The 18243-nt window shown below is 39.4% G+C and overlaps 1 protein-coding gene across 2 annotated transcripts in view; it reads right to left on the reverse strand.

Moving 5' to 3' along the window:
• Positions 1–18243, reverse strand: part of ANO6 (anoctamin 6) — a 71546-nt gene that overhangs the window by 9136 nt on the left and 44167 nt on the right. For both annotated transcript variants that reach the window (XM_063396592.1, XM_063396593.1), the window contains 13 exons: positions 16762–17040; positions 16289–16402; positions 14307–14422; positions 13768–13902; positions 12384–12489; positions 11121–11181; positions 7692–7837; positions 6164–6241; positions 4487–4712; positions 3436–3605; positions 2806–2903; positions 2058–2188; positions 715–920 (listed from right to left, as the gene is read on the reverse strand). In XM_063396592.1, coding sequence (XP_063252662.1) covers positions 715–920; positions 2058–2188; positions 2806–2903; positions 3436–3605; positions 4487–4712; positions 6164–6241; positions 7692–7837; positions 11121–11181; positions 12384–12489; positions 13768–13902; positions 14307–14422; positions 16289–16402; positions 16762–17040 — 1866 coding nt within the window. The remainder of the gene's footprint in view (positions 1–714; positions 921–2057; positions 2189–2805; positions 2904–3435; positions 3606–4486; positions 4713–6163; positions 6242–7691; positions 7838–11120; positions 11182–12383; positions 12490–13767; positions 13903–14306; positions 14423–16288; positions 16403–16761; positions 17041–18243) is intronic.

Raw genomic sequence — 18243 nt, forward strand, 5'->3', positions numbered from 1 at the left:
TGTGATAAGGTACAATATTTTAAAGTGATCTTAAGATACATGTTCAGCTTCTAGTTTCATATTACAAGATCCAGCTGGATTGACCAGGAAATACAGCTATCTTATTCAATGGCATAACCTATTTGGATCTCTCTGATTACAGAAGAAAACAGTGACCCTATTGAGAAAGGCTATTCCCCATTGATAGTGTGTGGTGTCATCGTCCCTGCAGAAGAAACCAGTGGTCATTGCTCCTTTAAAAAAGGCCAATAGTGAGAATTTTCTGTAGGTAAATACATACTAGTTACTGTTTAACAATAAACAATCAAATAATCCACAGTGATAAATAACACAATGCAGCCTACAAATAAAATATTGGTGAGTTGATACAAAAAATGTGAAAGGTCTGAATTTCATTGTTAGAAGTATATTAATCAGATTTTTTTCCTTAAATATTTACAAGAAACTCTCTTAAAATTCAGTTTCTTTGCTGTGTACTTAGAAAAATTTAAGTACATCTGAAGAACAGGTTAGTGCCCAAATTCTCAGAAAATTCACTCTGATCTACAATTTTGAGCAGACATGGTATTTTTAAGCACAGAAGAAAGAAGCTGAATTTTTGGTTGAAGAAGACGTGCCTTAAGGATCATTTCAGTTGCATTTCACACACACAGCATTCCCACATTCGGATGCAGCACCTGCAGTGAGGCATTTCATGCTTTGCACTGTACTCACATTGGTGACCACGGCCAGAAGGGCTATGCCCTGCAGGATGGGCTGCCAGGCGCCGATGTCCTGAGCCTTCTGCGGAACCATGCGCCTGAATTGGGTCGTCAGCTTCCACGCATCCAGCCGGATTTCCAGCATGTTGTTCATCAGAGCCAGAAGAGGAGCCAGGGGGAACGATGCCACAAACAGGGTCACAAAGCCAAACTGTATAACTGTGAAAGGGAGAGGTGGCACGCACTGATGAGGCTTTCATTTACTGGAGATAAGCAAGTGTAGGCATGTACAGTTTATGTACTCCAAATTCAGATGGGAGAAACAAGAAAGAGTAGCTGGGTTCCTAGTGAATCTTCTGGATGAGAAAATAGTGGCACAACACTAGGTGCTAGGTGAAGGGGACAGGAAAATATTACAAATCACAATGCAGCATGAGGAACTATTCTGGGTATTCAAATACCCATTTCTTTCTGACATCTTTATCATGAAGACCTGGAAAGCTCATGTGTTGCTGTTTGCCATGCTCGAAATGACCACGCAGAGACTTGAGAGTTATGAGAGAAAGGCAGGGCAGAGCCAGTCTGACCTTTGTTTATTACATGCTCTTAAATACTATTTGAAAGGTGACCATGGATTGGAGAGTGGAATCCCCACCTCTCAACCACATTGGTCGAAAGGACTGTCACACAACCTCTCCTCTCCTTGGAGAAGAATGTGAAAACAATGGTAATATTTATAAAACACGATCTCCTGTTTACATGAAAGAGTGTGAGAAGGTGAGAACTTCTACTTTAATATGAATGCTCAGAAACTAGAAAATCCTCATGGTAACACTCATGACTGTCTGACTCTGTACTGAATTGGAAGGTCCAAATCAGCAATCATCTTATTTGTGTCTGGGTACTGCCTTAAATACACTGGCAGTGTTGTCACAGAATGGATGGTGGCAACAAACCAGCCATGGCCTGCCAGCTCCCAAGTTACCAGCAACTGGTACTGCTGGTGTCCTGGTGACTGCAGACCTTCAGCAGAGCAGTCAGACACAGGGCTCTGCTATGCAACACCAGAACATGACAGGGGTCTGCCTTCTGAATGCATTTCTCACAGGATTAGGCAAGGAAGCAGCAGTCCTCCTCCATGTACAATCACATGCTGTTTCCTACTTATAACATGGATTAAGGTTTAGCTGCTCAATATAAGCTTGTAAAACCATCTGTAATGGCTCAATCAAAACTTGTCTTAGAAAACATTAATGTCTCCTCTGTCCACCATATTAAGCATTGCTTGTATGAAGTTTTATTTAGAACATGTCTGTATCCAGCAGCAGTAGTGAATCAGACTAAACTGTTCCTTACCCATTTCAAGATACTCATAAAATAGTCCAAGTTTTCCAATGGGTTGGAGGTGGTAGTCATGTTCCCAACGTGCAACAACTTTTTCTGATTTAGCAGCTGAAGAGTATCTTCCAATTAGATTCTTGACCAAACTATCAGACAGGGAGAAAAAGAAAACTATCTTTTAGGTAAAAGAATCTAATAAGTTCAGTAAATGAGAAAAAAAATTGGCATTTCTGCTGTTACTGGTTTGAACAATGGATTTATTTATTTCTGAATTATTCAAAACTTACTTCCTTCCTCTTGTTGCCTTATCCTAAAAGTGGGTTTTTACAAACCATAAATAAAAGTGTAAAGGAGATGCCTGAATCATAGTGATTTTTATTTATGAAATGAGTTAAAGTAGTAACTTATACATGACTTTTAAAAGCCCAGTATATAACAACAAATCATTCCAATCAATATTAAGCAAGTCTTCCGTTTAATAATCTCATAGCTTGTACTATCTCAGTTTTGAATATTCAACCTGAAACACATCGAGTTTGACTTGTGGAGAAAGGAAGAATTTCTGATCAGAATTAAAATGAGTTAAAACAACAGAGACAGAAGTCCAGACTACCAGACCAAAAAAAGACTCTGAGGACAAGTCTTATTCTTTCAGAATACAATATGCACTTAACCAAACTCAGTGACCAAGTGCCCAAAGGCATCAAGTAAAACAGTACTTTTCAAATATGAAAGAGCAGATTACTTAATAGTTTGAACTTACGGAACAAGAACTTCTTGAATGTTGTTCCAGATAGCTTTCCCTCCTACTATGATGGCAAGCTGGGTTGTGAGCTCGAGGAGACAGCCACCTGGATCACACTGAAGGTTGGGAGAAACAGGAAAATTTTTTGAAGTTGGGTAACTTTTCAGGCATGAATGAAGTAGTTAAAATTATGCATTCCTGGTTTAATAAAATAACATTAGTGAAAGCAATCAAAGAAGACTGTCTAGGCAAACCTTTCCAGTAAGGTATGCAAAAGCCAATTCCAGGCCACATATGGTAGGTTGACAGAATACCAGTGAAAGAGTGAAATACCAGATGAAGTCACGCAGTTCTGTGCTATCACCAGGTGAGGATTACCCAGCAAAATAAGGATTCTTCTACTGATATTCCCTTTTCTGTGTGCCCAGTCATGGTAAAATACACTTTTCTGGGTATATGTAATACATTTCTAAGCCCAATAGGTCTTGTGCCATATTCTTTTATGCTAGGGGTTAGTGAGGAGGCAGTTAGCTCGGGAGGCAGTCACTTTCTAAACCCTAATGTTAAATATGTACAACTGTGTTTTAACTTTATACCCTCCTAACTGCAGCACAATACCCGGACTAATTGTACATTCTACATTCTTACCTCTTCATTGCGATACTTTCCTAGCCAATAAACTGGACTGCCAGGGTGGCCTACAAATTTACCCTTAAAGAAAGCTATGTAGAAGCATGAAGAATAGTAGTTGACAAACTGGAACAAGAACATCTTTGTGGTCAAACTGTTTTCATAATCAGTCTGTGTCCTTGGAAGTTCTGCAATGAAAGAAAAGTAAATAAATTTAAGAAACCCAACCCAAACTACAAGTAACCTACAAGCTGTTCTAGAGCCTCAGCTGCAAAATATCTGTATGCCTCATATTTCTTTATATGGCTGAGAGCATTATCATTTAGATTGTACGTAATCCCCTATGTATACTGTAACCATTATATAATTCTAAAACTGTATCGGTTGTAAAAAGAAAATAACCTGTTCTCTGACAATAAAGAAAGAGAAGAAGCAAAAATTCTAATAACTCAGGGAAAGAAAAAGCACCCAAATCCAGCAGACTCAGGAAAGATGCAAATGTAACACTTTGAACAGATGAAACAGTATTAAATGAAAGCACCACACCACTTCATGCATCTTAAGTAACATAGCTACTTTAATGTTGATGACCTGGATATAGATAATAATATTATTTGTGAGTGTTTATCTGTTTACAACATCAGAGCACTGTGTAGCTTTGGAATGGTGACCTTATTTCACTTATTTATATAGAAAATAGCTATTTTCCCCATAAACAACAGCTAATATAATTGAATACATTATGCCTTACCGATCTGTTTTGATAAAGCTTGGTTATTGTAGTAATTTTCTTTGCTTTGTATGTTTCACAAGCACAAAACTGTAAAACAATTGATCTTTCATGCTGCCTATGTAAGGACTTTTCAGGCAAAAAGCTGAATATAATATTTCTCTGATATTGAGAAAATCTATATTGGAAAAGTTCTAGGTGGTATTTCGTGATTTTGTGGGAAAATCTGAAAGATGTGGCACAGGCGTTCATTTATTATAATACCTACTATAGATATGAACGCTAATTTTTCTAGCTATTTTACCCCACGTTTCCACCCGAGCTAGAGCAGCAGCATACCGAAGTCAGTGATCAGGATTGCCACTTTTTCATAGAGGATGTTGAGAATCATAATGACAACGAAGCTGATGAGCGAAGCGGTCACTGACGTGGCCGTCTGTGGAGTCAGGTACTTGCGGATCGCCTCCGTTCCACTGATGTGCTGTGACAACTTTGCAGAGAACACCAGGAAAACTGAGAGCCTGTAGACAATGATTCCAACAACTGAGGCAATAATCAAAAGGATCTGCCAAGGGAATGCAAGAAGGAAGTTCATGTTCAACCACTGGCCTTAGGAAAAAGTGAGTTCAAAACACTTTTCATGATAGGCAAAAGAAAAGCAATTTTGTGCCTGTCATTCCATTGCAAGAGGATGATCAAATAAGATACAAAGCAATAAATAGAGAATGCATAAAAGAACCCTTTTTTCATGTAGCATAGTAAATCTGCAGGAAAGAAAAGAGATGGTCTGTTTTATGACTAATAACAAGGTTTGTACTGATGTAAGCCAATGTAATGAGAACTGTCATCAAATCTTGCACCTCGAGGCGTGTAATGGAAGAAACTCTTCATACTGGACTATTGGCAGGATGGCAAATGTACTAACGAATCTACATTGATTATGGAGGGGGCTGCACCTTTTCTTCCACGATAGACTATTAGACATTATAGATATTACAGACCCATTTTAAGCCAAGTCATGTAGTCTGCAGGAGTTGCAATGATCCAGCTACCCCATCTTGCTTGCCATCTCCTCTTCTGCTTCTCTTCCTGCCTTTATTTCTTGCTAGTTCTCTAGCTATGACTCAGTTTAAGGTTCACAGGCTGTGTATCTTTTCTTCACTATCTCAGCAAACTGCCATGAACTACCTTCCCTCACCGTGCACACAGCAACTGTGAGTAACACAAAGGACGAACCCAGAACAAATCTCTTCCCTCCAACAGGAAGTCTGGCCTATTTTAATCCAACGGCAAATCAGTATTCTTTCCTTTCTGTTTCAAATGTGTCAGTGCTGAGGCTCTCCTGGGCTTCCAGACACTATTCCATCTCCTATCTGTATCCTATCACCCAGAATGAGGTTTTTTCCAGCTGCTATTTGTGCTACAGGTGAGGAGGACTTGCAGCATGCTAAAACACAGAGCTTTTCAAGGCAATCTCTCTGGGCCTGCTCGTGTTATATATTGTGTCATGGTTGACTGGACTGCTTCCAAGGTTTAGTTTTAATTAAAGTAGCAGCTCTGGATGATTAAAGAGCATCCAGCTTTGCTCTGTTAAGTGAAACACAAAACCTGAAAGAGGTCATGGACTGTGAGACACAATATGGAAGAACACAGCTGGAACAGATCAGACAAACTAGCAGGGAGTAGAGCTTATAAACCAAAGTCTTCCCCTTACTGCCTCACTAAAAGCAAAGACATTTGTCTTAAAATAATCAGGGAAAAACCAATGGACCACCTTCACAAGCATAACTCATAAGCTACAGCTGCAGGATATTTTGATACTGTATGCTAATGAGTATTGGGTGACTACAGCTCCCTTCTCCATGTGGGTCCCTACCCTATAGGCTTGATCAATGCATGAGATGGAAATCCAACTGGACCTGTTCCATCCTCATTTTTTGTTCCCTTCTGGAGGATCATTTTTAGACCCTTACTAGAAAAGTGAATTTATGAAGGGAAAGAATAAGAGAACTTTACCCAGAAGAAGATGGCACTTGTACAGAAAGTCATCCGTACGCACTTCCCACATGCAGTGTATGGCACATGTTCTTCTTGCTGTAAAAGGTTAAGAAACAGATCAAGGATGCACACAATCTTTCATTTTTTTGTGTGTGCTCAAATTAAACTCTTTATTATACTGAGGGCAGAAAAAAAAGAAAAAAAGTACCTTGTTTTGTTTCCTGGAAACTCAACATTTATTCCTGATTTCAGAAGTCTTGCCTGGCCTGATTACAGTGTCTTTTTTTGCTGCCCCTTCTAAGATAAAAATGACTTCCATAGAGGTAGAGGGTCCTCAGCTCTTATTGACTTCAGCCTGACAGGGTGCATAGTCCTTTTGAATGGACTCATCCTTCTTGGCTGATCGTGGCATCCAAGGTCATTATCTTTCAAACTTCAATGGCTAAATTTAGCAGGCACTAAAATTTTTGTCCTTTATCTCTGTATTTCTCAATGTATTCCATACAAAAAATGGGATGGCTTCCTCAAGGAAAATGACTACCTCAGTGTGGTACTGTGAAAATTCACCGAGTCTTTAAACAATCTCCGAGGATCAAAATAAAAAATTTTAGCATATTCTTCACTCTTTGAACAGTCTGAAAGGAACTTTCTAGCTGTGACTTTATATACTCAAGGTGGCATAGGCTTATAAGCTTTTAAACAGGATGAGTTTTTTGATAGTACAAGATATAAAAAGAAGATCTATATAGGATAGTTTCAATTATGGCAGTTAATTTTGAAACTTTTCAAGAGGCCTCTAATAAACATTAGTATAACGTGGATGCAATGTGAAAGCAGTGCAAATGATTAGATAAAAGAAAGAGTAATTTATTGACAGAGAATAATAAAAAGTGAAACTGAACTTGAGTAAGCCAGCAAAGCTAAAGCTTCTCAAATATATAATAAATAGAAATCTAAACTAAGATCCTCATAAATATGAATCCTCTGTCATTGAAATGAGGTTTATCCTTGTCTCTGCAAGTTTGTTGTTATTAATCATAATTTCATCCATATGCACTTAGCAACAATAGCAATTTATACGTGTTTCAAACAGAAATATCTTCAGTTAAAAACACTATTCTTGGCATCATATATAATAATGCAACATTTCCCTCTATTCACCTTTTTTTCCTGATGCATTCCTAGGCAAAGATAGCAAATGGTCTGTGATCTTGGCCTCTGGCAGCAACATTTAATAATTTCTTGGGGAATTTAATAAAGTAGACTTTGTCTTCTAAGCTGGGGATGATGTCTACCTCTGTTTAAGACAGAAGAACCTCAGCAGTGCAAGGTCCTCAAACAGGCAACTACTTTAAAGTGCTTTCAGTTAGATATCAATTCCCTCTCCCTGCATCTGTACTTTATCAAGTCACTGTTTTCAGGCCAGCTTATCAATTTGAGGTACTGCTGATTCCTAAAGCTCCAGTCCCAATTCACCATTTTCGTAGTGTCTGCTCACAGTATGTCTATAGCAGTAACCATCACCAGTTATCAAAATATTCCTTACCTGTGTGATCTCATTCATCACCACGTGAGTGCAGCGAGCCTCGTACTCTGGGCGAACTTGCTCTTCTTGCTCCAAGAACTCAACCGTGTCCCATTCATACTCCAGCTCAGCCTGCCGCCGCTTCCAAAACTCCAAAAAAAAAGTAACTATCCAAATGACAGACAAAATGAGCAATACCATGTGAGTACTGGATACTGCTTGACCCCTCTGGGCTATAACTCGTGGCTCAGTATTCCATACAGCTTTTCACAGACATGGAATAAAACCTTTATTGCCTAATGCAATGGTGAAAACAACTGGATCTACTCCTTTATGCAATTATGTTTTTGGATGCATATGTACTTTAATATGAGAAACCTGAGGTAAATGGTGGTGTAACCACATGCTAAAGAATGTATATACTTTATCTATGTATTTTCTTTCTGCCTAAGGCCAAAATATGAGCTCTTTGGATTTCATATTACAGGCTGCTTTGAAAAAGTTTAACATGGGATTCTGAAGAAACTAAGTTGTTTGGATAGGTGAAGACAAAATGCTAGAAAGTGCAGGACTTTTAGAAAAATTAAACTCAGCATGCTAAAAATTGTCACAGGGAAGAGCTCATGCTCATTCAAGCTGCAATTTTTGTGTAGATAAGTTATCAAATTTCAGGCTACAAAAACGTTTGTTCAGGTAAAACTGCTTAAATACAGCTGTCTCTCCTCCTCTGCTAGCACAAACCTGCAGCTCTTTTGTGTGGCATGGAGCTTAGAAACCCCCTGGGCTGGGCCAGCTGTTTCCCTGGGCTGTGCTCCTGCAGCTGGAAGTGCTGAGGGATCAGGTGCACAGATGCCTAAGCGGTAATGGTTAAACATGAACCCAGCCAAACCCATTACCTTGTCCCAAGACACTATGCAGGCAGATCTGGCAGCAGAGGCAATGACAAACCCAGATGGGAGGGCTGGAGGAGCTCAGGATGCTGGGTGTCAGTACCATGCTCCCTGGCACACCTGGATGCTTCATTCTCAAAGAGGGTGCAGGCTCAGATTAAATGAGTGGTGTGGTTCTGCAGCACTGGTTCCGGGGGGAATAGTATCCAACCACTGCACTCTCATTGTCTGGGAGTAATTAGCCCTAAAACTGGGGTTTTATTTTACTAGTTTGGCCCCTCATTCTGAATGACAAAACCTCAGTGGCATGCAGTTACAAGTCCAAACATTAAAGGTTATGTCTAAAATCAGGTGTGGTTGAAAAATCCCAAAGTGAAATGTTTAAAACCCAGGAAACTCCATGGGCTGGGCTGTGAGAGTGGCATCTGCAAACAGGCAAACTCTAGAAAACCCTGCTCCTCTGATTATTCTGGGGCCTCTTTCAAAAGGACTTCTCCTCTCCTTCATGCTCAGAAGCAGCAAGGACATTGCAAGCAGTGGACTAGAGGGTCTTACCTGCTTTCTCCTGAAGAGCAGGGGCATTAGTCTTCCATAAACCTCTAATTGCTGCTCAGCCCAAATCACAGGAATCTACAGGCTATACTGATTTGTTCCAGCTGCAAATCCAGCTGCTGCTGAGAGTCCTTCAGCCCTTCAGAAGTGCAGAGACTCCTTCTGTGGTGATAGCCTTAAGTGCTAACTGTGGCAGAAGGGCACATAACACAGAGATAGCTCTCCCAGCCCCCTGCTAGCCAAGCTGTGTCTTTCAGAGCAGGACAGGAGCTTCTGCTGGATTTGCCATTTCCCTTTTATTCTGAAGTGAGATTGTTTCCACAGTGGAAACAAATTACATTTCAGAATCAGGAGATCAAAGCAGTCATTTCACATCATAATGAATACTGTCCTCTTTCGTGTGTCTCCCAACACTACCTTTAAGACTGGCCCAGGTATTCTGCCTCTGAAGTTGTGTCACCAAGGTCTGAGAAGAAGTGCCTCCACTGGAGAACACTTCCTGGTTTAACTCATCTGGCTCAGGGAGGGGATCCAGGCATGGCAGCAAGTGAAGTGGAAGCTGTCTCTTGTTCACTACCTTTGCCAACCTAGTCTTATCATCAAAGGGAGAATTGGCAAAACATGATTGTATAAAAAAGGCTAACTCCTGACACCAAATTCCCTGGGGTTTTATAGTGCTTTAAGATTTTTTAAGGGAATACACACAAGAAAATACACACTTATTAGAAGTGTAATGATGATAATGATGGAATAATATATCTAAGACTCTAATATTAATTGTTTTGGACAAGGAGGTCTAAAAAAGTAATAGAGCAAGATGAAAATTACAGCTCGAATTATACCAGGACCATGGGTATAATTTTGGTTGAATTTCTGTAACATAATTCACCTCTTTATATAGTGGACTTACAATAAAAATACTAGTAGACCCTGCAGCCATCTCTATAAGCACGAAGCTTAACTTTGTAATTATTGCTCCTGGAACCAGTCTTCAAAACAGGAAGCACAATTTTAATTTAAGACCAAATTGACAGTAAATTAACTCTTGACATGATAGGAGAAGGTTACATTAGTATCACACTTCTAATAATTTTTAAGCTAGTGAATTCTCTGCTGGTATTTTGACTTAGCATATGTTTTGGAAGAAAACATTTTTCTGAAATTATACATTTCACCTTACATTTCTTTAAAGCAAGAGTTATTTTGAAGCACTTTAGGTCATCATAGGGAAATAAAAATCCAATGTGTTTTACAAAGAAAGCATATTTTGCATTGTTGTTAGCTATATATGAATTCAAAAGATTACATGATGCACTTTCTCTATAGCACCCCGTATACAGACCTAACATGGAACTTCTGTAATTACTGGATAAAACACTGCAATACAAGCCAGTTAACAAAGCTGCTAATATGAATAAAATGTTTCTATGAAAATAAACCTGCCTAATCCCTTGAATATAGCACCAAATGTTTTCACCACGGGAAACATCCTGGTTTCATATACATTTCCTCTGCTAGAAGGTAAATCTAGTGCTTGTAACCTACTACACTTTTTACAATCAGCTTCTTAAGTAAAGAGAGAAGGAAAAAAGTCCTGGGAAATATAACAAATTACTATTTTTCAATTGCATTGTGCAGTTACATAGCTGTTAATAGCACAAGCATCTCCATAAGTCTTCAGGAAAACCCCATCTCCTCTGGCAGATATACTTAAGCATGTGGCTGGCTCCTGCTGGATGAACATGTGGCAGCCTTAACCACCTCCCTCAGACTCCTCTTCAAGTCATCAAAACAGAACAGATACTGAAGACTCATTTTTAAGACTACAATTTTTTGTTTGCTTATGATGAGTTTCTGTGAATGTGCTTGTTTTCTATGGAACTACTTTCCAGTGAATCCCCAAGTGCTAGCGAATGAAGTCAGTGCAAATTTATCCATGTTTTCTTGGCTGATGCGGGAGGCTTGGCCAAAATTAGATAACAAACCACAGTTGTTGAAATCGACTTACCCCATATTCCCATAAATACTGCAAACACCAGTGTTCCAAAGCTATCAAAGATACAGAGTTTCTGGAAAAGTGGACAAGAAAAAAAAGTCTTAAAATATAACTGACCATTTTTTTCTTCTACACCAACCCAGAACAGAACCCAGAAGCTGCTTACTGAAAATGTTGATTTTCAGTTTTTATGTAGTGTCATAAACAACCCTTGTGGATAATGTTTCCTCAATTTCTGTCTGTACACACCACTCTCCAGTAAATCAAGGAAATTAAATGCAAAGTTCAGAATGAAAAATAAAAGCCATATATGCATTATGGGGGACAGTGAAATGGTGTGCTATCAAACTTGCTTCCATCTGTTGCATACTAAGAGGAAAAACAGTGCTCTTGGTCTGGGAACTCAGTATAGACTTATGGATCTTCAGTACAGCCACTAAGGCCATGGACACATCTGGTTCTCATAAGCAGGATAACAAGTAAATTAGTTAGTAAAACCACACTCTGATGAAATAGCTCTGTGGTCACTATCTCGCTTTTTTTCCCATCATGGCCTTTCCCCTGCATTCTTATTTCTTTTTACTATATAAGTGTGCTGATGCAACACATTAAGGTTGGGCAAAATATTTTTGATGAATAGCTGAAAAATCACAGTTTTGGGACTGAATCTATGGAGAGGAATGATGAAAGGCTCACATTAGCTTAGTGAGACAAGGTAATGGGGAAAGAAAGTGAGGTTCTTTTTGACAGGAATAAAGAGCAGACAACAGGACATGGCTGTGTCACAGCTTCTGTCATAGCCAACATCAGCCTCTCCTTGTACCCATCTTCTCCTTGGCAACGCGGATCAAATTCAAGGCATAGATCCAGATAACTTCATGCAGGGAGGAGGCAGAAATTAGAAATGTCAAAACAAGCTTTAAATGTTTCCTTAAAAAAATTGATTCAGAGCTACTGAATCAAGGCTTTAACTGAATCTTCCCTTCCCTCAAAAAGAAGCATCCCCAAATGAAACCAATTTTCAATTAAAATAACATTTTATTCTCGTATCAAATATCAGCACCTATGTGAAATAAAAAAAATCATCTTATATCAAATTGGAGTAATAAATGTTGTTTTTACTTTTTGAAGTCACTGTATGAGAAGGAACAACTATTTGCACATTTTGACAATTTTTCAGGACATTAATGGAGGACCAACACTGTTTCAAATGTAGTACTAAAGAAAGTGCAACTAAAGTTCAAAAATGTGTCTACAAGCTGTAAATGTATTTACCTTGGATGATTCACAAGTGATGGTGAGGTTCCAGTAGGTACATACTTTATCACACTGAGGGCACATTATGATATTACCTCCTATGCTGGGGTCACATACTTCTTGGCTAAAAACAAAACTGATCAGTCACTCACGAACACTAAATTCTTTAGTCCTTTTTCATGAAGACAGTGCAATAATCTCAGGGAATTAAGGAATAATTTACCAGTGATCTGCACTCAAGGATTCCACCCTCACCCCGGCAACAAATCCCCACTTCCAGTCATAGTCCTCATCTCAAAAATTGGTGACACATAAGGAAAATAATTTCCATCCCTTGTATGTGGTGGTAATTCTCAAAATTGCCCACACTAAAAATAAAACAGCTCTTAAAAGATCTCCTAGTCTTCAGCAGGAAACCCACAGTTGCATTCTCACACCTGCTATCATAGCAAGTCCAAAGGGAGAAGGAAGAGCAGCGCTGCCTAGCAGAACAAGGAATAGCTGCAGAGCCTGAAGGGCTACCTAATCCCTGTGGTCTTCTAAACAGGATTAGACTAAAAATTGTGCAGAGGGCAGCTGCCACAGTGATTCACAGATCTGTCTCCTAAGAGATGGCAAAGGAGCTGCCACCTCACACACACTAACCCAGCATGGTGGAGGCTGAAAGGTAACGTCATTACTTTCTATGTATACATCAGGGGGGCTAAACACCAGGGAGGGAGCTGAGCTCTTTAACTAAATTTTAATACTGGCAAAAAGCTAAATGGGTACAAATTGGGCACAGGAGTGGAGCTGTGGAGCCCTTCAGCATGGATTATGAACACCCTTCCAGGAAGGAGTACACTGTAGGTCCTTTGACACAATGCCATCACTTTTTTTTCCCTGGGTCATTTGGCCATGATTGAATTTTGTTGTGTTCTGAGGAGAGAATCTGAGCCATGGATGTGCCTTGCCTTCCAAGGTATCCTAAGCAGCTGAAGGCCCCTGTGCTGTTGCTCTTCCTACATTTTCCCAAATTAGAGAAAAGAATTTTTTAGTGTCTTTGGGTATCTAGTTTAAGGATTACCACAGTGAAAATTATGTCTTATGGCAATTTGTGTTGCCTTCATATTGCCACTCTTTTCTTTCTGTTTCTACACTAAGTATGGTGAACCTCATGCAAAATATAAATAAAATTATGAAATAGCAAACTCCCTGATGTCTATCACTGTAATGGTCCATGGATATTCATTATTTATTGAATCTTATATGCCTTTGCTTTCAAATCCACCATGGCAGTTGTTCTCAGTCCCTTTAATTTTGCCTTCTTCATTTAGCAGCTTCTTGCAAACCCTGCACTGTCCCTCTGTGTACAGGACTGATCAAAATTGCACGTGATACTAAACCAGGCCTGATCAGGTACCTCCATGTGCAGTTGTCCTTTGTCAGGCATCCATACAGAAAACAGCCAACTCCTACAACTGCAGCCACAGTCAGCATATTTGTGTAAAAGCCCAGCCAAGCAAAGTAGATGCCAATTTTCTCTCCATAGTATTTCCTGTGGAGGAGAAAGGTGATTTTTTTTTTTCCCCTGAAGCAAGTAAATCTACATTTCTGTTTCAAATGGCTCTTCATTTCACACATTTTATGTCAACCCATATTGTAATAGTCCTCTAGTTTCAACTTTGGGATTGCAGTAGTGTTGCATGCTTTTGTAAAAGGATAGAATGGGGGAAAAGGAAAAAGAGAAAAGATCATGACTTGCAAAGAAAAATTTTAAGTGGTTGCCTTTTGATAAATCAGCTCATCATGAAACCAGTCTCAAATTATGCTCCTGTGCATGAGCTGACCTGGGTATATGTATCTGCCCTCAGAACTGTGTCTCTTCGACTTCCCCAGAACCAGACCTATTATGCAGATATCTCATTCTCCCTGCATTAGTGCAGTGCCAGTTACACCAACCTGATGAAATCCAGGGGCTGCAGTTTGAAAATGTTCTTAGGATGAGCCCATTCTCTGTAGAGGAGATAGCGTTCACTTGGGCAGTTGGGATCAGTTGAAGGGTGCCTAAAACTTGACTGCAGAACAGAACAAGCATGAGAAGACAGCACTAAAATCCAACCAGTGCAGCTCATCTCTTGTCTCTACAGACCATCTCTACACCATGGAGCTAGGGTCTGGAGTGGCCTTTTAGACAGCTTACTGCAAGCCAGGAAAAGGAGCTGCAGCTCTGAGAGCACACCAGGATCCAGGGTAGAAGATTGTCAGAAAGGCATTGAATGCTAAAGCAAGTGCTGTACATATGTGAGCTGAAAATAACAGGGACTCATCGTGAACTTAATCTAAGCACATGTCAGCGTCTTGGCACTTAGGAATAGAAAATAAAAAAGGATCCATTCTAATTAGAGAACGGGACTGAATTAAAATGGATTTTAAGTAGCTTTAACATGCTACACATGCTTTGCTTCAAAATAATACTGTATTAGAATAAAGGCTGGAAAGACTGAGGGCAAAATCCAGGGGCTCTAGCCTCTGTTTTAAATTTAAAAGAGAGTTCATGTGGAGATAATCTTTGTATTTCTTAGCAGGCTATTAAAAAAGCTATTTCAATAAAGCCTGTTTTATTTGAGACATTTTTCCATTCTGTATCTGTGGTGCAACAAAATGAGTGATGTTTGTAGAAATATATCTACTACTTTTCATTTTCAGCATAGCTGTGATGTATAATTTCAACTGTATAAAAAGATAGTCATTAATTACTAGTCATACTGAGTCCAAATTCTCCATGCCATGATAGAAATAGCCTGTGAGGCAGGTTTTAAATTTTTAAAAGGAAATCTTAAAAATGGCTAGTCACAAATTATATTAATTCTATTCTGTAAAGCTTTGATTACTTGCAAGAAATATGGTTTGTCTTGATTCTGCCTTAAAAATTTCTTTGAAAACCTTGGAGGCCTCCTAAATATTTTAAGCCAAGTCCATGGAGCTGAAGCAGTTATCATTCCTGACCTCCCATATTCTCAGTGTCTCCTTGACAGAACACACCTTGGACACAGAATGGTGGCTCTGAGGGGGACAAGTCCAGATGTTGTGGTTGTGCAATAGATAGAACACAAAAAATCAGCCCTCAGTCTTTGCTCACTTTGCATTCACAGCCTCACAGGGAGTTTTTCCTTTGTCAAGTATTCTGAAATCTGATTTTTTTCTCCTTGATTTTTTTTGGTGCCATTGCTAGCCTTAGTATACAAAACAATTTTGGTATAACTTTCTTATTCAAATGACATAATTAAAAAAAACTTCAGAAGTGTAGCTGCAAAAGCTGGATTTGTTATTATTGCCAGGTGAAATTGAAACCAGTTAAGCTTTTCTCTGCAAGATTCTGACAACTCCTGTGAGGCATTGGACTGGCTGGGCAGAGTCCTCCTGTAGAAACCTGAGTCTCATGCCTGTATGCTGCAATGTTTGGGAACCAAGGGACTAGTTCTAACTGTGCAAGACTTTCACACATCCTGAAATGAGATTTGTAGTCTACATCTCTATCAACAATGCTGATAGGAATTTTAATATTGGAAAATTGCATATTAACAAAACATTGATTTAGGACTGATAATGCAGTGTGTCATGGGAACTATCTCTCAGTCTAGGTACTTCAGTGAAATACAACTCCTAGAGAATACAAGTTTAAGAACTCTTAAGTGAAATATATTGTTTTTCATTTATAGAAATACATTTTTAACCAACAGTGCTTTGGAAGAAAATCTCTTTAGCAAAACCACATCTTAATCTTCTGTGTGTGTACAATACCAGTCCAGGAATAAGGCAATGAATATCTTGTATGCTTTTATATATCTAAAGGATATATATATCTGGATGTAGTTCAGACCTCTAGGTATAGTTCACACTTCTATATCAAACTGTATTTTAGTTACAAGCACTGGACTTACATCATGAAGGGGAAATGCTGCTTTGTAGATTCCAGTGTCCAGTAATTTGTTAATGCCAAACTTTTTCACATTATTTTTTGTTGCATATTCCACACGGGACAGGATAAAATGAACCTGAAATTTAGAAAAAATATTTTTGTGTCCTTGCAACCTGAAAGAAATCATATACAGCTATACCTGTCTCAGCATACAATCAAATTAGAAAAGAGTAAGCAGTGTAGACAAAATTAATTGCACAGGGTATACAAATCTTTCAAACCCCTCCTTTAAATTCAGGTGGAAGAGAAAAAGGGCAAATTTAAGTAAAGTTTTCTTTCTGGATTGCCCAGGCTATTTCATAAGTTACACAGAACCCTTGCATCCCAAACAATTTTTTATTTTTTAGGATGTTTTAGTGAAGGTAATTACTCTGATTTGATAAAAGGAATAGTTTATTTTTAAGAGTAAATGCTAGAAATACTCTATGGACTTACAATTCGGCTTCTAGTTGCAGGATTGAAAAATGTGTCTTTGTCTTGAATATAGAAGTTGGACAAATGTTCCTTTTGAAAAGGGGCAGTGAAAAACTCTTGCTCAGGTTTGATGATATTTTCGTCCACCCTGAAGAGTCTACTGAACCAGTTGAAAGCCGAGTCTCGGGTTTTCAGGTCATTGTGTTGCAGAGGCAATTTGATGTGCATAACCTCAGCATACGTGCACAGCACTTCCCAAGGGGCATGCACTTTCACAAAAATAAGCTTCTCATCCAAAACCTGAGATGAAGGGATACTGAAAATAAGTAAGTAAGCAAAGACCTTCACATTTTAGCAATTTTAGAATTTTTGTTCTCTTTACAGCTCATAGATAACCTACTCAAAAGTTGTATTCATTGTCCATCCCAAGAAATATATCATTGGCTTCTGTAAAGCACTGACATGAGGAAACACTCAGACAGATGAAGGCATGTAAAGGTATATTAAAGACAGTTAAATGTTCCCTTAATGCTGAATGTTCACATCTCTGCAAAGTATTTTACGAAGCAGTTTAAGTGTAACACTTTCCCCATATGGGGTCATTAGGACTATTTTTACTGTAGTTTGGCAGGGCAGGCATAGCTTTGGAGCTGCCAGTGACTCCCCAGCAGCTCAGTTATAACCCCAGGGTGATGGGAGCAGGCCAGGCACACATGGGTGCTCCTGGGCAGGAGGAATTCCAAGCTTTCTAGAGAAAACAGGGAGAGGGAAAGGGAAATTAGATGAAACTGCTGGAAAAAACAGCATGGGGAACATCTGCTCCCAGTGGAATGCCCAGACCAGCAGCATTATGCATTGGGAACCCTGACAGCCACTCCTGCCTCCTGTCTACACATCTGTAGACTTACTGCTGCCCTGCATTAGTGAGTGTCAGCCACATGAATTTTCCTTATGTAGCTCATTGGCTCAGGAACACTGGTCAGATATCTGATCCAGCCTGGGGAAATGTCCAGTTACAAATATTTTTCAGTCATAATCACAGCAGAACTATTGAAGAGTGCAGTATGTAAGTATAGCACCAGGTCTGCAACAGCCTTCCAGACAGCAAGCAATTACTTTCTTATGAATGTGAAGAACCAGACTGTATTCTTGGACATGCAGCAGGAGCCCTCACTGCAGACAAAGCAATAGTTTGATTTGCCATAGATTTGTGATGCTAATTTGGGAGGAAGGGGCAAATCAACCATTTCTGGAGCTCACGATAGACTACCAGACAACAACAAATTATGACTGGAAGTGATTGTCCTGGAGAGGGAGACACAGATGGAGCACTGCAGCCCTGCAGGGCAGGAAGAAAGAGAAGGGATTTGGAGGGGCTCTAACTCTCCCTGCCAGAGACAGCAGCTCTGGCAGCTGGTGTGCATTACCACGGTGCTCTTGAGCTGCCTGCAGGCGACATCGCAGCCCAAAATACACAAAGCGCGGTAGAACACCTGCACAGCG

This window comes from Prinia subflava, chromosome 4, assembly GCF_021018805.1.
Source record: "Prinia subflava isolate CZ2003 ecotype Zambia chromosome 4, Cam_Psub_1.2, whole genome shotgun sequence".
Taxonomy (NCBI): domain Eukaryota; kingdom Metazoa; phylum Chordata; class Aves; order Passeriformes; family Cisticolidae; genus Prinia; species Prinia subflava.